General features: G+C 44.5%; 1 protein-coding gene across 8 annotated transcripts in view; it reads left to right on the top strand.

Moving 5' to 3' along the window:
- Positions 1-20,008, top strand: part of LOC129782557 (protein FAM219A-like) — a 164,416-nt gene that overhangs the window by 64,111 nt on the left and 80,297 nt on the right. For all 8 annotated transcript variants that reach the window (XM_055792744.1, XM_055792743.1, XM_055792747.1 and 5 more), the window contains one exon: positions 10,541-10,640. In XM_055792744.1, coding sequence (XP_055648719.1) covers positions 10,541-10,640 — 100 coding nt within the window. The remainder of the gene's footprint in view (positions 1-10,540; positions 10,641-20,008) is intronic.

Raw genomic sequence — 20,008 nt, 5'->3', positions numbered from 1 at the left:
GGCGAGGTGAGGACAAGAGCGGTCCTGCTTGCCTGGCGCTGCCTTCTCAAAGCCATTGGTGTTGCCCACCAAAGTCTTGGCAGAACCCATCGGCCTGGATTGTGGGGTCAGGAGGCAGTGCTAGGTGGGTACAAAAGCATGGGCTGAGTCCCCTGCTCTGTCCAGGCTAAACTGGTGTCCACTGCTGAGATCCCCACCTGTCTGCAGTGTGACAAATATGCTTGGTATGTGAGCCTTGGGCAGCTGCTCATCTTTTGGGTTTGGTTGGAAGAGTCTATGTTTTTAGATTTGGTAAAGAGCTTTGAATGCTACTGTGTCGCGACGGAGGGAAGACACAGTCACTCAATATGAGAGATCAGCAGACTTCGTTTATTGTCCCTTACAGTCACCTTTTATGCCTTGTTATAATTAGCTCATACATATTACAAAAGTTAAGCTCATTATTGGTTAGTTGCCTAAATACCAAGCCCGCCCCTAGTTTCTCTTCTGTAGTTATCTGTTCCCACCTGCAACATTCTTTTCCCACCAAAATCTTCCTGTTATTGTGTAACAAGAACAGCCAAAGACAGTGTATTTTTGCTTTACTTCAGATAAGCTGAGAGCGATGTGCATTTTTGTCCAGCCAGCTGGACTATGTCTATGTGACCCTTTTCAGCTAGCCAGTTATCCACACTACTGGGCATCCATTATTATTCCTGAGAAATCTCTTGAAACCTCTGTCCTGGAGCGGTGGCCCCCCCAGTGCTCCTTCAGGGCTTTGTTTGGATCCTGCTTTACAGCCTGTATCCTTTCCTTGGTTTTCTTTGCAACCTCCTTCCTGGGGCCAGAGGTGGCTTTTATCTTGGACAAATGCACAGGTATTTGCTCTTCCCTTAACATCCTCACTATTTGCATTTGTAGCATTCCCAGATCTTCAGCTTCCCTAGAAAGCAGAGTGCTGAGTCCTTGAGATTTCCGTGCTGTTGACTTTAACTCTCCTGAGGTAGTTTTGGCCAAGTAGCTGAAGGGAGATGCAGTAATTCCCTGCTGAAAGCCCTCACAAGATCCCTCCAAGCCCTTGCTTGTGAGTGCAGGCTGAGTAAACTTGTTCTGAACCCCGAGTATAAACTCAGCTTGTCTAGACAGCAAACAGCCTGCCCAGGGTGCCTTGGGTTGAAGGGTAAGAGGTCTGACAAATGCAAAGTAGGTGTGCGATAGAGAGGGCAGCCTGTGGTTTAGAAATTAATCTAGAGGCTGAAAAATGTTCTACAGTCTTCACACATCTCATTTTCATTCCAGAAATATCTGACATCAAGCTGACACTTTGCAGGCGGCATTGTTGGTTGTGTGGGTCTTGCTGTTGACTTGAAACCTCAGTCAAAGAGCCTTCAGAGCTGGACACCCCTGCCCTTAGAGAGAGGGGGGATTTACTACATGCAGGAGAAAAGCAGGATGAAGAATGATCAGTGGAGGAGTGAACAGGAGGAGCAATCAAACAGCTCAGAAGAGGATCTGAGGGATTGGATTAAAAGTGCCAGGGGTATTCCAGGAGCAAAAAGCAAGACCTTGTTCATCTTACATAAATAGGAGTTGAACGTATAAAAATCAGCAGCCTTTCTTAAAAAAAGAGTCCTAACTGCTAACTAGAAAAGAACAAGTGGCCCCAGAGGTATGCTAGTAATAGCTGTGACATTGAACTACTGATTGGAGCCCTTGGTCTGTTGAAAGGTATGGACGTGGAGCTGTCCCAGCTTTTCCTGCTATTGTTCTTACAGCCAGAGGCTCTGAAAGCTTAGCAATGTCAGATTTTAATCCATGCTGGATCCAGTCCATGGCCTATGAAAATGATTATTCGATCTCCAGGATGTTGGAGGGAACTTACATCACTGGAACAGGACTCTCCTACTCATTTGTACTGTGCAGGGATATTTTGTCATAATATATAATCTCTGCAGTACTTTCCAGAACCAGCCAATATTTTTAGTGTTTCCCTCAGGCAAACTTTGATCTCATCTTTTATGTACAGCTGGAATAGCCTAGCTGTGTGTGGAGAGGATCCGTAAACTATTCTGTATATGCCCATGACTCTGGCATTTCAGGAGTGATGGCACCACTTGTCTTGCACTTTCCTAGCCAGTTTCTTTGGGTGTTGGGGTTGTCCATGGGAAGGACTCTGCCATGTGGGAGAGTCTCTGCTTGTCTTAATTTCAGGCAGAAAACTCAACTCTCTTTGAAAACAGACTTTTCCTCTGTGTGATGCTCCTTTAAAGCTCTGAAGGAGTAAAGATAGGACATACCTTTGAAAGAAGCTCTAAACACTAACCCACAAGTATGAATTCAGATGCTACAAGATCCTGCTGTGGTCCCTTATGAAGAGCACTAGGGCTGTGCAGAGCACTGCAATTTTCTATAGGATGCAGCTACAGCATGTAGCCAAGAGCCTAGGCTCCTGTTCCTGCCTCTATACTCCAAACACACCATGACCTTGGCTGTGACACGTGTCTCAATTTTTAATAATTTTGAGGATATCCTCACTCATGAATTGAGGTTTAAAGAGCAGTTGTAGAGTTGTTTGGGGGTTTTTGAGATCCTGGTTTGGCCAGATGCCAGTCGCTAAACTGACTCATACAACACCTACCAAGGAATTTGTGATGCTTTATTGCCTTAAATACTCATATGTCTCATGTTGCACCTCAGAGATATGTGTACAAAAGGAAAGGTGTAATGCCCTCGTGTATATATATATCCTTTACAAGGAAGGAAATGTTTTGGTATTGTAGCATCCTGAAAACATACCTCAGTTAATAGCTGGTTTTAAATAGTTATTGCATGCCAGCTGCTTGGCAAGTACTGCAAGCAGTGGGAAGCGCAGTGTGGCATTTCTCTAACTTGCAATGTTAATGATCCAATTTAAGTTTTGTAAAGTTAGCACAAAATACCAAACCTATAAATGCATGTGATAATAGTGGTGGCTGGTGCTTATATGCATGAGAAGAGCCTGAAGGGAAATATGACGTTAAATATACTCTATCATGATTGAAAGGAAAGGACCAGGGGCTGCTTGTACTGCTGGTTTCTCAGAGGGAAATCTTAACAGAAATCATGTAATTACTCCCATTTTTCTTCCTTGTCCCTCAGTTGCTTTCCCAAAGTATTTGGTCTACTTAGTGAGTTGGTGCTTCCTCTGTTACCGTAGACTCCCAGGATTAGTCATACATCATCATCTAAAAAAAAGGGACTTTCTTCCCTGTGCTGCAAATGTCATTTTTTATTAGGAAAACAGACCTCTGAAATGTCTTGTTCCCTTTCCGCAGCTTATACCTTTCTGTTTGCTTCATTTTGTTCAGCGTGAATGTGACAGTCGGGCAGACCCTTCACAGCTGGGGCTTCAAGGGAGTGTTTCAGTGCAAGCACTGTGGCATGTGAAGGCAGACTGGTACTTCTGCCCCCATTTGAAACAAAGCAAAGATCCAAATTCCTCATTATCTGCCAGTGAGTTGAGCTACACCAACTGCAGGTATACACAGTAGAAAGTCATCTTGGTGCAGTTCTGGTTCAATTTAATTAAATAAGACTTGAGAGTTTAATCATGCAGCAATATTAACACTGCTGGCTTTTGAATTGCTGAAAAAATGGCTTCAAATACTGGTTTGTCTTACAATTATAAATGACTTGGGTTTAAAATCTGGGTCCTGTAGTGGATATTGCAGGCCTAATTTGTTATTGTTAAATAAGATCTTTTCAGCATTTGCTCAGAAAAGAAAACCAGCAATGTTGTAAGTGGTGCATTGGCAGAACTAGTAGAAAGTCAATAAACAGTTGCTGTTTATTGCTTTTTTGAAACTGAGTCAGTAGCTATCAGACTGTATTTCAGTGCATCAGTTGCTGTGTCACCAAAGTGCCATTTATTTTCACTTTGGTATGGGGTGACGATGCTGAGATGAGTGGTTAGTGCTTTGGATCCAGCAGTTTGCACATGTTGATGAAAAGTGCTGACCACATCTTCCTGGGGAGCCTTCTGCTCTGGTCACCATATGATTCTGGAGTTCCTTCAACATGTGAGGCCTAGAAAAAAGATGTTTTTCTTCAGCTCACCCAGAGAAGGCCAGCCATGGTCCTTGGAAGTGGGTAGAGGAGTTTGGAGAACCTCTCATTCCTGGGATAAACTGGTGTTCTGCCTAAATGAGTCTGGCTTAGAAGCAGGCTCCTCTCTTATTAAGACAGATGGAGAGAGTGACCTAAAGCGATCAGGGATCTTATCAGCTCTCACCAAATCCAGATCAGCTCTGTTGACTTTCTGTGTGACAAATCAGTTTCTAACCCAGGCTTAAAATCCTCCAGCAACACCAATTCCATAACTTCATCAGGCTAACGTGCAGCTCCTTAGCCTTACCTCTACAGTTTTCCCTGCTATTTCCTTGCAACCCTGCTGCAGTTTAAGGTAATCATTTCTTGTTCTGGTGATCAGAAACATAGGGGAAAAAAATTACTCCCTTTTTCTCTCTGGCAGCCCTTTCTCTATCTGAAGACAGCTATTATATCCCTCCTTAGTCTTCCCCTTTCTTCTCTGAACACCCCCATTCTTCCAGTGTTCCTGGATGGTTGTAGCTTCTAGCTTTTATCTATAGGACTGCTAAGGGGATTAGATCTTCCTTGATATAATGGGCTCCAAAACTGAATGTTTAAGCTAGAGCTCAAGGGATGCAGAGAGCATGAGAGTCTTTTGTGAGGTTTGCAGGTTCCATTCCTGCCATACATGTGACACTTTCTCTTGCCAAACATGCTATTACTAACCATTGTTCAGCTATAATGGTTAATGCTGTTTCTCACATAGATAGACAGACTATGCACATCTTGGTTCCCAGTGTTTTTTTTTAAAGCACTCTATGTTTATAGATATTTCATGTTTATATTGTAGTGGTACCTAGAGGCCACAGGGGTCTGTTGTCCAAAACACTGTAAGATTGTGTTTTTACATACCCACCTGAGTCCCCTCCCCAGAAGCCTACTGCCTACAGCTGCATTTCTCAGGATAACCTAGTGCAGTACAGCTTGAGGCAGAATGAATCTGCAGACAGCATATCATTTTCTGTTCCTAGGGCAGAGAGACTGAAGGCATAAAAATTTATTAGCAGGAGCAGTCTTCTAGCCCGAGAGTCTGGGATGAAAACATGGGAATGATAGAAACTTCCTGATGACCCAAATATACCCCCTGTATTTGGGGTACATGTAGTTTCTCACTTGTTCTTCTGCTCACTAAGTCAGTTTCTTGTGCTATCAAATTTTCAAATTCAATGTTTGATGTGGAAAAGAAGCAAAACACTTGGGCTTGTCCTTTCTTGTTAGTATTTATTTTCAGTGTGTGTGATCCACATGGGCAGCTTCAGAAAGCAGGAGTCTGCTGGGCTGTGAACACTCATTGTAGGCTGTCACACACATGTTGGTACCAAGACTTCCAGCATCTTTAAGTTAGGCAGAAGACAGCAAGCACATCATTGGTTGGTACTGGAGAAAGACAAAGGTAAGCTGGATGATATTCGTGAGCAGTCAGTTCATAATGATTCAGCTGATGATGATCAGACCAAAGCCTCTGAACTTTGGAGAGAAGTGGTGGCTAAAGCCCTGTATATTGGGTCATTCCTTGAGATTGGAGGGTAAGGGCAATCTTCCTCCTCTGCTTTATCAAAAAGCAGAGCTGCTTTAATGATCGTATTTCCCACAGACAGCAGAGTGGAGAACATTTGCTTAGGGCTGTAAACGTGACTGATTTTTAGGATTGGGAAGGGTGGGCAGATAGAGACATCTCAGTTCCTAGCTATGTTTTTAAGGGGCAGCTGAAGGCCGCAGGAACTGTGTGTGCCCATTCCTTTTTCATACCGCTGTGATAAGCAGGTCTTGGAAATTCTTGAAGTTTGTAGGAGATAACTCCTTGTCACAAGTACTCAGTGAGCCAACTAGGAAAGATGCCAAGTCTAGCTTGCTATTTGTGAATAGAGAAGGACTTGTGGGGGATGTGATGGTAGGTGGCTGTCTTGGCCATCACAGTCATCACGAAATGGTTGAGCTTAAAATTTTCAGTGCAATGAGAAAAAAGGTCAGCAGAGTTGCTACCCTGGATTTCAAGAGAGCAAACTTTAAGCTATTCAGGGAGCTATTTAGCAGAGTACCCTGGGAATCTGCTTTTGAGGGCTTAGGGGTCCATGAGTACTGGTCAGTTTTTAAGAACTACCTTTTAGAAGCACAGGAGCAGGCAATCCCATTAAGTCCTAAGTCAAGCAAGCAGGGCAGAAGACCAGCTTGTATGAACAGGGAACTCCTTGTGGAGCTCAAGAGGAAAAAGAAATTGTATGATCTCTGGAAGCGAGGTCATGCTTCGCATGAAGAGTACAGAGCTGTGGCTCATATATGCAAGGAGAAGACACAAAAGGCCAAAGCTCAACTAGAGTTGAAACTGGTCAATGTTGTGTCAGATAACAAGAAAGTTTTTAAAGTATGTTAATAGCAAGAGGAGGTCTAAAGAAAACATTGGACCAATACTTGTTGCAGGTGGTCACCTGACTAATAGGGATGAATTAAAATCAGAGGCATTCAATTCTTTTTTTACCTCAGTCTTTAATAATACTGATAAGACCTTGGGCTGCCTGGTCTCCTGAATCGAAGGACCAAGACTGTGCGAACAGTGCCTTTCCATTTGTGGACACTGAAATTGTAAGGGACCAGCTGTATCAGCTGAATGTTCACAAGTCCATGGGGTCTTATGGGATTCATCACAGAGTTCTGAAAGAGCTAGAGGATGTTACGGCAGGGCCCCTCTCGATCATCTACCAAAGGTCTTGAGAGTCTGGGGAGGTCCCTGCTGACTGGAAGCTAGCCACTGTTATTCCAATTTACAAAAAGGGCGTGAGAGAAGACCCAGGGAACTACAGACCTGTTAGTCTAACCTCAGTTCCTGGAAAAATTATGGAGAAGGTTATACTGAATACTATTGAAAGGCATTCGAAGGACAATGCAATCATCAGGCACAGTCAACATGGGTTCACAAAGGGAAAGTCCTGATTAATTAATATGATAACCTTCTACAATAAGGTCACCCACCTAGTGGATGAAGGGAAGATGGTGGATATAGTTTTTTTGGATTTTAGTAAGGCTTCTGATATTGACCCTCACAGCACCCTTCTGGACAGGTTGTCCAACTGTGGAATGAGCAGGTTCATGGTGCACTGGGTGAAGAACTGGCTGAAGGGCAGAGCTCAAAGGGTTGTAGTGAATGGGGCTACATCTGGCTGGTGACCATTGACCAGCAGTGTTCCTCAGGGTTCAATTCTAGGGCCAGTTCCATTCAATATTTTTATCAATATTCTGGATGCAGAAGTTGAATGCACCCTTAGCAGGTTTGCTGAGGATATTAAACTGGGAGCTGCTGTTGACTCCCTTGAGGGACAAGAGGACTTGCACAGGATCTAGTTAGATTGGAGCATTGGGCTATGATTAATGGGATCACAGAGTCATAGAATGGTTGAGTTTGGAAGGGATCTCTGGAGATCATCTAGTCCAACCCCCCATGCTAAAGCAGGTTCACCAGAGCAGGTTGCACAGAATCATGTCCAGGCAGGTTTTGAGTGTCTCCAGAGAAGGAGACTATAACCTCTCTGGGAAGCCCGTTCCAGTGGTCTGTCACCCTCAAGGTAAAGAAGTTCTTCCTCATATTCAGATGGAACTTCCTGTGTTGCAGTTTGTACCTGTTGCCCCTTGTCCTGTTGCTAGTTACCACTGAAAATCATCTGCCCCCATCCTCTTGACACTCGCTGTTAAGATATTTGTAGACATTTATAAGATCCCCTCTCAGTTTTCTCTTCCCCAGGCTAAACAGGCCCAGCTCTCTCAGCCTTTCCTCATCAGCTAGATGCTCCAGTCCCCTCATCATCTTGGTAGCCCTCCACTGGACCCCCTCCAGTAGTTCCCTGTCTCTCTTGAAGTGGGGAGCCCAGAACTGGACACAGTACTCTAGATGAGGCCTCACCAGGGCAGAGTAGAGGAGGAGGATAATGTCCTTTGACCTGCTGGCTGCACTCCTCCTAATGCACCCCAGGATCCCATTGGCCTTCATGGCCACAAGGGCACACTGCTGGCTCATGGGCAACTTGTTGTCCACCAAAACTCCCAGGTCTTTCTCTGCAGAGCTGCCTTCCATCAGGTCAACCCCCAGCCTGTGCTGGTGCATGGGGTTGTTCCTCCCAAGGTGCAGGACCTTACACTTGCCTTTGTTGAACTTCATTAGGTTCCTCTCTGCCCAGCTCTCTAGCCGGTCCAGGTCTCGCTGAATGGCAGCACAGCCTTCTGGTGTATCAGACACTCCGCCCAGTTTTGTATCATCTGCAAACTCGCTGAGGGTGCACTCTGTCCCTTCATCCAGGTCAGCGATGAATAAGCTGAACAGGACTGGATGCAGGAATGACCCCTGGGGAACACCACTAGCTACAGGCCTCTAGCTAGACTCTGCACTGTTGATCACAATCCTCCAAGCTCTGCCATTCAGCCAGTTCTCAATCCACCTCACTGTCTGCTCATCTAGCGCACACTTCCTGAGCTTACCTATCAGGATGTTATGGGAGACAGTGTCAAAAGCCTTGCTGAGGTCAAGGTAGACTGTAGAGGAATTATAGAGAACTGTATGAAAAGTTTATTTGTAAAAAGTTTGTGATGGTTGGTAAAAACATGAGGTATGAAATGTTAAGAAGAAAAAGAAGGGGGAATTGTAGAAGAATGAAGCTGGGTTAATTAACATTGATAACATACAGCTGTGAGCTGGAGGGTTGGCTGATGTAGATAAGGTGCAGCTGTGGCTGGTTCTGTTAATTGGTTGGGCAGCCAATGAAGAGAGGGGAGAAAGAAGCAGAGAATACATACCCTGGGTGAGGAGAGATGAGAAGGTAGCAGCAGGGGGACTGGCATGAAGAGTATGCTGGTATGAGATGGTAAAAGACCTTGTTATAGCTGGCTAGTTTGGAGAGGGCTGTAACAGTAGACAACATCCACTGCTCTCCCTGCATATGCCCATCCAGTCATTCCATCATAGAAGGTTATCAGGTTGGTCAGGCATGATTTCCCCTTGGTGAATCCATGCTGACTGTTCCTGATGACCTTCTTTTCCTCCACATGCTTAGAGATGATTCATGGATCATCTCTTGGTGTGGACTGGCGTTGTTATGGATTCTGCTGGTGTGTCCTTTGTCATCCCCACCTGCAGTGGCAGGGGTGCAGTCTCCACCAGTTGCTAGGCCTCCTCTGTAGTTAGTAGGGGGAAAAGGAAGACACGTCTCCAGGGATGTTTTCATCTCCTCTTAAGATGAGTGTCTAAGACAGGATGGAATGAATCACTCTTTGAAAATTATCTTTCTCTTTTTCTGGTGGTCTAGGAAGCCTTTTCTATTTGTTTGGTCTGGAGTCCAGCTTTGAGATTGCTCTAGCAAAGTCCTCTGGTCCAGGACCAGAGTCCAGATCCTCAAAGGCACCTCAGAACATTTCTCCTCTCCTGTTGTTCATGCAAGTTGGCCAGGTCCTTTCCCTGACACGTGAACTGCTGGCTGTGGGCTCCTTCCATGTGGGAGCTCGTGTTCAAGTGCTGGACTGCACCAGCATAGGAGGTGGTATCTGGCCATCGCACCATGTCCTTTACCATAACGTGTCTACTCCTATACCTTCCTGCAGCCAGCAGATTGGGGCTCCAAGGATTTGGTTGTGTTCAGTAGCACTACAAAGCATCCAGCTCTTGTCATGCTTTTTAAAAACAGCTGTATCCTGCCTTTTCTCAGACTGTCAGAGAAAAGGTTCTTGTCTGGGAAGCCTGGACCCAGGTGGTGGCCTGCCACTTTACCACCTTACACATGCCATATACCTGGATTAGCTGGTCTGCAAGTAGGTGTGATGGGGCAGATTCCATGTTTGGGGAGCTTTGATTTTTGGGGGAATTTCAGTGACAGTGAAAGGTGCTGTGCTGACAGATACTGAAATTAAATCTTTCCAGTTAGCCACAGAATAAATCCAGATTTGGAAGTAGTCTTCTTCATTCCTCTCCAAGAGGGACCAGAGATTGAATTCTCCTACTCATTCAGTCCTCATTTCTTCTGAGCTGGACTTTCACACAGCTGGTCACGAGCTTTTTGGTTTTAATCATGAGGTTGACTGGTCCACTTGGAACTCAGCTGAAACTGTAAATGCGTTTCGTACAACACCCCAAAGAGTCATCACATGGAAATGGTTTCAGACTACTGCCAGCCCAGGCTGAATTTGAACTGGTGACCCACCCTCCATATTATATTCCCAGTATCATCCATCATATAAGTTAAATGTTGAAATCTGGTATTTCCCGAGGTACTTTTAGCATACTAAATGTGCTTCCAAAGTTCTGTGTTTTGCCCCTAGGTTTCAGCCATTCAAAACACCAGCATGTTCTCTGTTCCCTCTGAATGCAGGTGGGAATGGACTCATCTAACAGACAGAAAAGAGACCGCATAACTTCTAGTTAAACCATTCTGTTTTGTTTCATTTTCTTTCTTGACAGGATCCAACAGCTGCATCTATTTTGGACAGAGATTGTGATACGAGAGAGGGAGAGACTGTAGCCATGAACTATAAGCCGTCCCCACTTCAAGTGAAATTAGGTGAGTCTTTGCTGATGGAGATTGAAAAGGCTGAATCCAAGGACTGAAATATGGTGAGGTGCTCGTGGAATCATATGCAGATCTCCATGCGTGTGGCTGAGCATGCCAGCTCAGTTCAGACAACTCACAGAGCAGTTTATCAGTGTGATTCTGCTGCTCAGGGAACTGACCTACAAACATGCAAGGACTCTTTATCTTGGGCTGTGGTAGAGGAAGGAAGCTATGCCTTGAAAAGAAGGCATAGTTTTTTAAACCTACAGATTTTTATCAAGCTAAGATCAAGGCTCGGCCAGAAAAAGAATTAAGATAATATAGAGGAACTGTATAAAGAAAAGACAGGATTACTGCAAACAAAAGGGAAAGGATCAGAGACTCGGACTACCAGAGAAAGATAGAGCTGTGTTACTGTGAGGTCAAGGGTTTGTAGGTTTGTAAAGGTTCACATAGAAATACTTGTGCTATTTCTGAGCAACGTTTTGAAGTTCTGGAAGCAGAATCATCATATTAGCACAATACTCTACTTCCTCACAAGGCTAACACAAGAGGACAGCAATCCACAATCCACACATGGCTGTCCTGCCTCCAAAACCTGAGCCACTGTTGTGCCACAAAGACTCAAGACCCTGACAAGGGATAGGTCAAAGGAATAGTGTGCATGTTGCTTAGAGCATGGATAAAAAAATGGGAATCTAAGTCTGGAAAATTTCCCATAGGAGCAGGAGGTAGTCCCCTGGTTGACCTTCACATCAGAACAAATGACATTGACAGGATGCTGCTGGAGCTAGTTGAGGTTGACCTGTTGGAGCAGGTCCAGTGGAGGGCCACAAAAATGATCAGAGGGATGGAACACATCTCCCATGAGGACAGGCTGAGATAGTTGGGGTTGTTCAGCCTGGAGAAGAGAAGTCTCTGGTGAGACCTTATTACAGCTTTTTAATACTTAGAGGGGGCTTATAACAAAGATGGGGACAGACTTTTTAGCAGGGCCTGTAGCAACAGGACAAGGGGTAATGATTTCAAACTAAAAGAGGGTAGATTCAGACTAGATAGAAGGAAGAAAGTTTTTTATGATGAGGGTGGTGAACTGTTGCGACGGAGGGAAGACACAGTCACTCAATATGAGTGATCAGCAGACTTCGTTTATTGTCTCTTACAGTCACCTTTTATGCCTTGTTATAATTAGCTCATACATATTACAAAAGTTACGCTCATTATTGGTTAGTTGCCTAAATACCAAGCCCGCCCCTAGTTTCTCTTCTGTAGTTATCTGTTCCCACCTGCAACATTCTTTTCCCACCAAAATCTTCCTGTTACTGTGTAACAAGGACAGCCAAAGACAGTGTATTTTGCTTTACTTCAGATAAGCTGAGAGCGATGTGCATTTTTGTCCAGCCAGCTGGACTATGTCTATGTGACCTTTTTCAGCTAGCCAGTTATCCACAATTGCCCCGTTTTTTATTTTGGGCGACATGGGCTTGGTTGACCATTTTCAATAACAGCGTTTTAACACAGGAAGATACACAGCCAACTTATAAAATCTCAGTTCAGAAGTATAATTCCAGAAATACTTGAAAAATAAAGTTAGCTTGAAGCTTTAATTTAGATGCTCTTTCTGTTCCAGTGATATAAAAAGTTTAAAAAATTCAAAGGTAATTTTAAAGTTCTGAACATGGACTAATGCAAGCTCAAAACCCAAAAAGAAACCAAACTGATGTTTGACTAGGAATATTTGCAAATATTTTAGTGGAAAATCCCTGACCATTAACAATTTTCTGTCCAAATAACAACTGCCCTTATGCAACCAACCAGTCCATACATTTTCTGAAGAATACCTCATTGATATCAAAGAATTAACAAAGGGGAAAAATTAGTTCTAAGCTATATACATTCATAAGTGGATTTTTCAATAGTTACATACAGATTTACACACTAAGCCATAATGGCTTGTAGGTGATACACACAAGAAGAGTACGTTGCTTATCTGTCTGAATGTCTATGCTAAATTTGACAACTGTGCCACAAGCCAAGCCTACATGGGTGCTGTGTGTTATGCACGTTCCTTAACAAACAGAAGTATAATAGACAAATTCCCAAGATCTAGTCCCCAACCTAATTATATTATTTTGTAGCCAATTAAGGAAAATAACACAAATGTGCATATCTACATGTGCACACACCTTTTAGTTCAGAACCAATCTGCGATAAAAGGCCTTAGCCTTATGGCATCATTGAATCTTAACGAGTACAGTAATTAAAAATGCAGTCTTACTGTAAGTGCGATTTATGCTGACATTCCCTCAAATGCTACACGTGAGTATTTCTCACTCAACTGCCTTAAGTTAAAATAGTAGTATTTGTTAATATGTATTAAAAAATCATTAATTCTCTACAGTAGCAGTTGACTTCCATAACACTATGTAAGCAAAAGAGGCTTAAGACGGGTTTTCTGAATACTAACAATTTATTTTAGACTGTCTAAACTCAGGTCTTGAAAGATTTCACTCTGCCAGACGTAGAAACACTGTTGCACTCCAGTTGTGATATCCCTTTTCCCAAGTTGTCACATGCACATCTCGCTCAAGCAACATTATTGTTAAAGTTTCTCTCTGCTACATAAAAGCATATTGCACTTGTAGATATAAAAGACAGCACCCTTACTTAGATTATTACCTTATTACCTCATAACTCTTAGTATACCTTCTATCTCTGATTTCATCACTTCAAAAATTCACCAGAAGCAGATAAAACCACAGCATCAGACTAAACTACACCTTAACTGCTGATTCAAATAAAGGCATTCTCTTCAGATATGCCTAATGCTTACAAATAATTTTGGCTGGTTTTGATCAAAAAACTATTATTACAATAATGATCAAAAAATAATAATCCCGTTTGCAAAATGCCTTTAAGCCAGCCTCCTAGTCCCAACCAATTTCCACATTCAGAATTCAGCATAAATACAGAATACAGAATAAATTATCTCCATCAAGGCAAAAAGGCTTCTCTTTAAGCACAGAGATGTTTGCTAGTTCAAGGCAGAAACCCATTTCTTGTAGGGGACATGTGAAGCACTTTTTTTTTTTTTGGGGGGGGGGGGGGTTGTAATCAATTCCGTATTTTCCCTTCAGAAGCTTAAGCTGTTCCTCTTGTTTCAGGAGTGTTTCCAACTCTGATTTGTCGAATAGGTCAGTATTTCCCAAAAATATCATACATTTCCTCCACTGTGATTTCATACGGCAGGTTCCGAATATAAAGGATCCGATTGACCTCTGGGGGCAGCCGGATGTCAGCTCGCTTGGCCGCTTGCATCGCCATGGCGCCGATCGGAGGGGGGTGGGTGCCGCCTTGGAGAGAAACCGCGGCCGGGAAGGGGCCTGCCGGGCTGCGCGTCGCCGCTGCCGCGGGGGTCCCAGATGCTATCCCATACGCTAATAACCCGGGTAATTCCTTTTTACAATCTATGTCCTGAACGCTCCGCTTTCTAAAAAGCATATGAGCGAATCATACGTCGCTTGTCTCTCCATACCTTCGTCAGCGCTGTTGCAGCCTTTGCGAGACTTCGGCGACGCGTGGCCGGCGGGACCCTCTGTAGGTGCTCCCGGGCGCGGGGACTGTGCCCTTCCGCCTCCTGCGCTGCTTTCAGGACCGGTACCCGAATCTCCGTTGAACCGTGGCTCGCAGGTTCAGCCCTCTCTAGGGTCCCTGTTCGGGCGCCATTTGTCGCGACGGAGGGAAGACACAGTCACTCAATATGAGTGATCAGCAGACTTTGTTTATTGTCCCTTACAGTCACCTTTTATGCCTTGTTATAATTAGCTCATACATATTACAAAAGTTAAGCTCATTATTGGTTAGTTGCCTAAATACCAAGCCCGCCCCTTGTTTCTCTTCTGTAGTTATCTGTTCCCACCTGCAACATTCTTTTCCCACCAAAATCTTCCTGTTACTGTGTAACAAGGACAGCCAAAGACAGTGTATTTTGCTTTACTTCAGATAAGCTGAGAGCGATGTGCATTTTTGTCCAGCCAGCTGGACTATGTCTATGTGACCTTTTTCAGCTAGCCAGTTATCCACAGTGAACCACTGGAACAAGTTGCCCAGAGAAGTTATAGATGCCCCATCCCTGGAAACATTCAAGGTCAGGTTGGACAGGGCTCTGAGCAACCTGATCTAGTTGAAGATGTCCCTGCTCATTGCAGGGGGATTGGACTAGATGACCTTTAAAGGTCCCTTCCAACCCAAACCACTCTACAATTCTATGCCATGCTGTGGAAGGCTCTGAAAGAAGTAAGTGCACAGATGTTCAGTGGAATAGCTCTGGCCCCTACCAAATGAGTGACAAACACAAACAGCAAACAGCTAAGGTTTGAAGAAGATTTGGGGAAGTTTGGTCATTGGTGTATGGTTATGAAGAGATATTCTCTGATAGATAGGTTTTATCCAAGGACCTGCAGTATTCCTGCAAACACTGCTGTTGGCGTCATTTATAAGAGGAACCTTAAACACCAGGAAAGGGCTGGGAAGCATTTGTGCAGTCTCAAGGCTCTGCCTGAGTATGTGGTAAATTGAATAATCAGACAAATCTGGTCATAGCAGTGCAGAAAGGAATGTCACAGAGTAGATCCATGGATGGCAAAGGAAAAGAAAGTGGTTGAATAGGCAATATCTTGCTGAAAGAGTGACTAGGGAGGAGAAGAAAGTTGGATATGCAAATGTAGTAAGGTTATGCAGCAAAGTGGAGGACCTTGAGCTACTGATACAGGATATGAGTGAGTGCATTGGGGTAGTAGATCTGTCCAGCAGTTGCAGTCATGAGCACTCTAAAACCAGTGACTGCTTTTCAGGAAAAGGCAGGGAGCAGCAATATATGTTAATGACAGCACAACTCTTACTAGTAAAAGATTATCACTGCTAGCATGCCATATGCCACCAGGATCCTTTTTCACTGCCAAGAGAGTTCTGTAATGTTATTAGAAAGATAATTACTACTGCAATAGTTGTTTTGGATAATTTAACATCAGGAATCAGGTTGGAAAGCAACTGATATTATTATTGGTAAGTCTGAGATATTCTTGCATTTCTAGGCAATAAAAATATCCTCCAGAGATTCACTAACATGACAGGAAATGGTACTATTTTAGACTTAGTTTTAGTAAGTCATGAGGACGTTACAAAAGACCTGATCATAGGAAATAATTTGGATTCAGGGATAACAAGTTCAATACATGCAAATTAAATGAAAAGGTAATTTGAGGTACATCTATAACAAAATTCAGTTTTATAAACTAAGTGCTTAAGCAAACCCAGTAGCCTGAGAAGCCCAGGAACTCAAAACACATCAGGTAGTGTTGAAGGAGAAAGTATCAGAAGAAAGGAGATTGCTAACAGAGTTCTCCAACATCCATTTCATTTATATGTTCATTAATGACTTTGACACAAAAAGCAAGAATTGGCAAAGGAAATTTAATCACAACAGCAGTGATGAAGTTCCAATAAGAAGTCCAAGGGCAATCAAAAGAGACTTCAGGACTTTCAGACAACTAGTTAAGGAGTGAGGAGCACAAGTAGATTTTTCCTGTCCTTCCAGTTGCAGGGAATGATGTTGGAAGAAACACGAAGAGCCAGCTGATAAATACCTGACTCCGTGACTGGTGTCACCAGCAGAATTCGGGGGTTTTTGATCATGGGTCAGTCTACACAACACCAGGCCTGCTGGTGACATGGGGTACACCTGTCTCAAAGGGGGGAAAGGATTGTTGCGCAGGAGTTAGCAGGGCTCATTGAAAAAGCTTTAAACTAGATTTGAAGGGGGAAAGAGATGAAACCAGCCTCACTCACAGATAAGGGTGGGGGCACCACGACAATGTTTGAGGGACAGTGTGCTAGCAAGGTCCTTCAGTCTGTTCCACGATGGGCTGAGTACACTGGAGCACATTTGAGATGTCTCTATACTAATGCACGCAGCACCTTAGCCATCTCAGTGGGGGTAGGGGATGGAGATCTGCGCAGCAGCAAAGATGCAAGGGTTGTTGATGCGTTAGAAACCATGGAAGCACCTTGAGAAGAGTCATAATAGGAATTAGGGATTCTCCCCCCAAAAAGGTGGCAGGATCAATAGCGCAACTGAAGTGCATCTACACCAGTGCATGCAGCATGGGTGTTGTAGTTTAACCCTGGTTGGCAGCCAAGCACCATGCAGCCACTCGCTCACTCCCCCCACAGTGAGATGGGGGAGAGAATCGGAAGAGTCAAAGTGAGAAAACTTGTGGGCTGAGATAAAGACAGTTTAATAGGTAAAGCAAAAGCCACGCACACAAGGAAAGCAAAAGAAGGAATTAATTCACTACTTCCCATGGGCAGGCAGGTGTTCAGCCATCTCCAGGAAAGCAGGGCTCTCCCATGCGTAACGGTTACTTGGGAAGACAAATGCCATAATGCCGAATGTCCCTCCCCTTCCTTCTTCTTCCCCCAGTTTATATACTCAGCATGATGTCATGTGGTATGGAATATCTCTTTGGCTAGTTCAGGTCAGCTGTCCTGGCTGTGTCCCCTCCCAATTTCTTGTGCCCCTCCAGCCCTCTGTCTGGCAGGACCTGAGAAACTGAAAAGTCCTTGACTTAGTAAAAACATTACCCAGCAACAACTAAAAACATCAGTGTCCTATCAACATTGTTCTCCCACCAAATCCAAATCACATCACCGCACCAGCTACTAAGAAGAAAATTAACCCTATCCCAGCTGAAACCAGGACAATGGGCAACACATAAGAGGATTTGGAAGCCATTGTGCAGCTGGAAAACTATGATATAGTTGCAATCACAGAAACATGGTGGGATGACTAACACAACTGGAGTGCTGCAATGGATGGCTGTAAACTCTTCAGAAGGGATAGGCAAGGAAGGAGAGGCAGTGGGATACCTCTGTATGTTAGGGTGTGTTTTGATTGTCTATAGTTTGACAATGGTGATGATAGGTTGAGTGTTTATGGATAAGAATCGGGGGAAAGGCTAACAAGGCAGATATCATGGTGGGAGTCTCTTATAGACCACCCAACCAGGATGAAATGACTGATGAAATATTCTATAAGCAGCTGGGAGAAGTCTCACGATTGCTAACCCTTGTTCTCATGGGGGACTTCAATTTACCAGATGTCTGCTGGAAATAAAACAGCAGAGAAGAAACAGTCTAGGAGGTTCCTGGAGTGTGTGAATGATAACTTCCTGACGCAGTTGGTGAGGGAGCTTGGACAACACTGGACCTGTTGTTTGCAAACAGAGAAGGAGTTGTGGGTGATGTGATGGTTGGAGGCTGTCTTGGCATAGTGATCATGAAATAATAGATTTTTCGATTCTTGGAGAAGTAAGGAGACTGGTCAGCAGAACTGCTACCTTGGATTTCCAGAGGGCAGACTTTGGTCTGTTTAGGAGCCTGGCTGACAGAGTCCCTTGGGAGGCAGTCCTGAAAGGCAAAGGGATCCAGGAAGGCTGGGCTTTCTTCAAGAAGGAAATCTTAAAGGCACAGGAGCAGGCCATCCCCATGTGCTGAAAGATGAGCTGGTGGGGAAGAAGACCAGCCTGGCTGAACAGAGAGCTTTGGCTGGAACTCAGGAGGAAAAAAAAAAAAAAAAAAGAGAGTTTATGACCTTTGAAAGAAGGGGCAGGCAACCCAGGAAGACTACAAAGATGTCAGGAAGATATGGAGAGAAAAAATTAGAAGGGTCAAAGCCCAACAAGAAATCAATTTGGCTACTGCTGTAAAAGACAATAAAAAAATATTTCTGTAAGTATATTAACAACACAAGGGGGGCTAAGGAGAATCTCCATCCCTTATTGGATGCAGGGGAAAACATAGTGACAGAGGATGAGGAAAAGGCAGAGGTACTTAATGCCTTCTTTGCCTCAGTCTTTAATAGGAAGACCATTTGTTCTCAGGGTATGCAGCCTAATGAGCTGGTGACAGGGGAGCAGAACGAACCTCTATAATCCAAGGGGAAATTGTTAGCAACTTGCTACACCACTTAGACACGCACAAATCTATGGGGCCAGATGGGATCCACACAAGGGTACTGAGGGAGCTGGCGGAAAAGCTCAACAAGCCACTTTCCATCATTTATCAGCAGTCCTGGCTACCCTGGGAGGTCAGAGTTGACTGAAGGTTAGCAAATGTGACACCCATCTACAAGAAGGGCCATAAGGAGGAACCGGGGAACTACAGGTCTGCCAGCCTGACCTGGGTTCCAGGGAAGGTTCCGGAGCAGCTCATCTTGAGTGCCATCACGTGGCATGTGCAGGACAACCAGGTGATCAGGCCCAGTCAGCATGGGTTTATGAAAGTCAGGTCCTCCTTGACTACCCTGTTCTCCTTCTATGACAAGGTCACCCACTTACTGGATGAAGGAAAGGCTGTGGATGTTGCCTACTTGGACTTTAGTAAAGCCTTTGACACTGTTTCCCACAGCATTCTCCTGGAGAAACTGGCTGCTCGTGTCTTGGATGGGTAAAAAACTGGCTGGATGGCCAGGCCCAAAGAGTGGTGGTGAATGAAGTTAAATCCACTTGGCAGCCGGTCACAAGTGGTGTTCCCCAGGGCTCAGTATCAGGGCCAGTTTTAATATCAATGATCTGGACAAGGGGACCAGGTGCAGGCACCCTTATTAATTTGCAGACAACACCAAGATGGGTGGGAGCATTGATCTGCTTGAGAGTAGAAAGGCTCTACAGAGGGATCTGGACAGGCTGGACCGATGGGCTGAGGCCAGTTGTATGAGGTTCAACAAGGCTCAGTGCTGGGTCCTGCACTTGGGTCACAACAACCCCATGCAACGCTACAGGCTTGGGGAAGAGTGGAAAGCTGCCCAGCAGAAAAGGACATGGGGATGTTGGTCGACACCCAGCTGAATATGAGCCAGCAGTGTGCCCAGATGGCCAAGGCGGCCAATAGCATCCTGGCCTGTATCAGAAATAGTGTGGCCAGCAGGACTAGGGAAGCAATTGTCCCCCTGTACTTGGCACTGGTGAGGCTGCACCTCAAATCCTGTGTTCAGTTTTGGGCCCCTCACTACAAGAAAGACATTGAGGTGCTGGAGCACGTCCAGAGAAGAGCAATGAAGCTGGTGAAGGGTCTGGGGAACAAGTCTTATGAGGAGTAGCTGTGGGAACTGGGGTGGTTGTTTAGTTTGGAGAAAAGGAAGCTGACGCTCTACAACTACATAAAAGGAGGATGTAGCGAGGTGGGTGTCAGTCTTTTTTCCCAAGGAGCAAGTGATTGGACAAGAGGAAATGGCCTCAAGTGGCATCAGGGGAGGTTTAGGCTGGATATTAGGAAAAACTTCTTCACTGAAAGGGTTGTCAAGCATTGGAACAGGCTGC

This window comes from Falco peregrinus, chromosome W, assembly GCF_023634155.1.
Source record: "Falco peregrinus isolate bFalPer1 chromosome W, bFalPer1.pri, whole genome shotgun sequence".
In the NCBI taxonomy this organism is placed as follows: Eukaryota; Metazoa; Chordata; class Aves; order Falconiformes; family Falconidae; genus Falco; species Falco peregrinus.
Note: the sequence above shows the minus strand (reverse complement) of the source record. Positions and strands in the feature narration are given on the sequence as shown.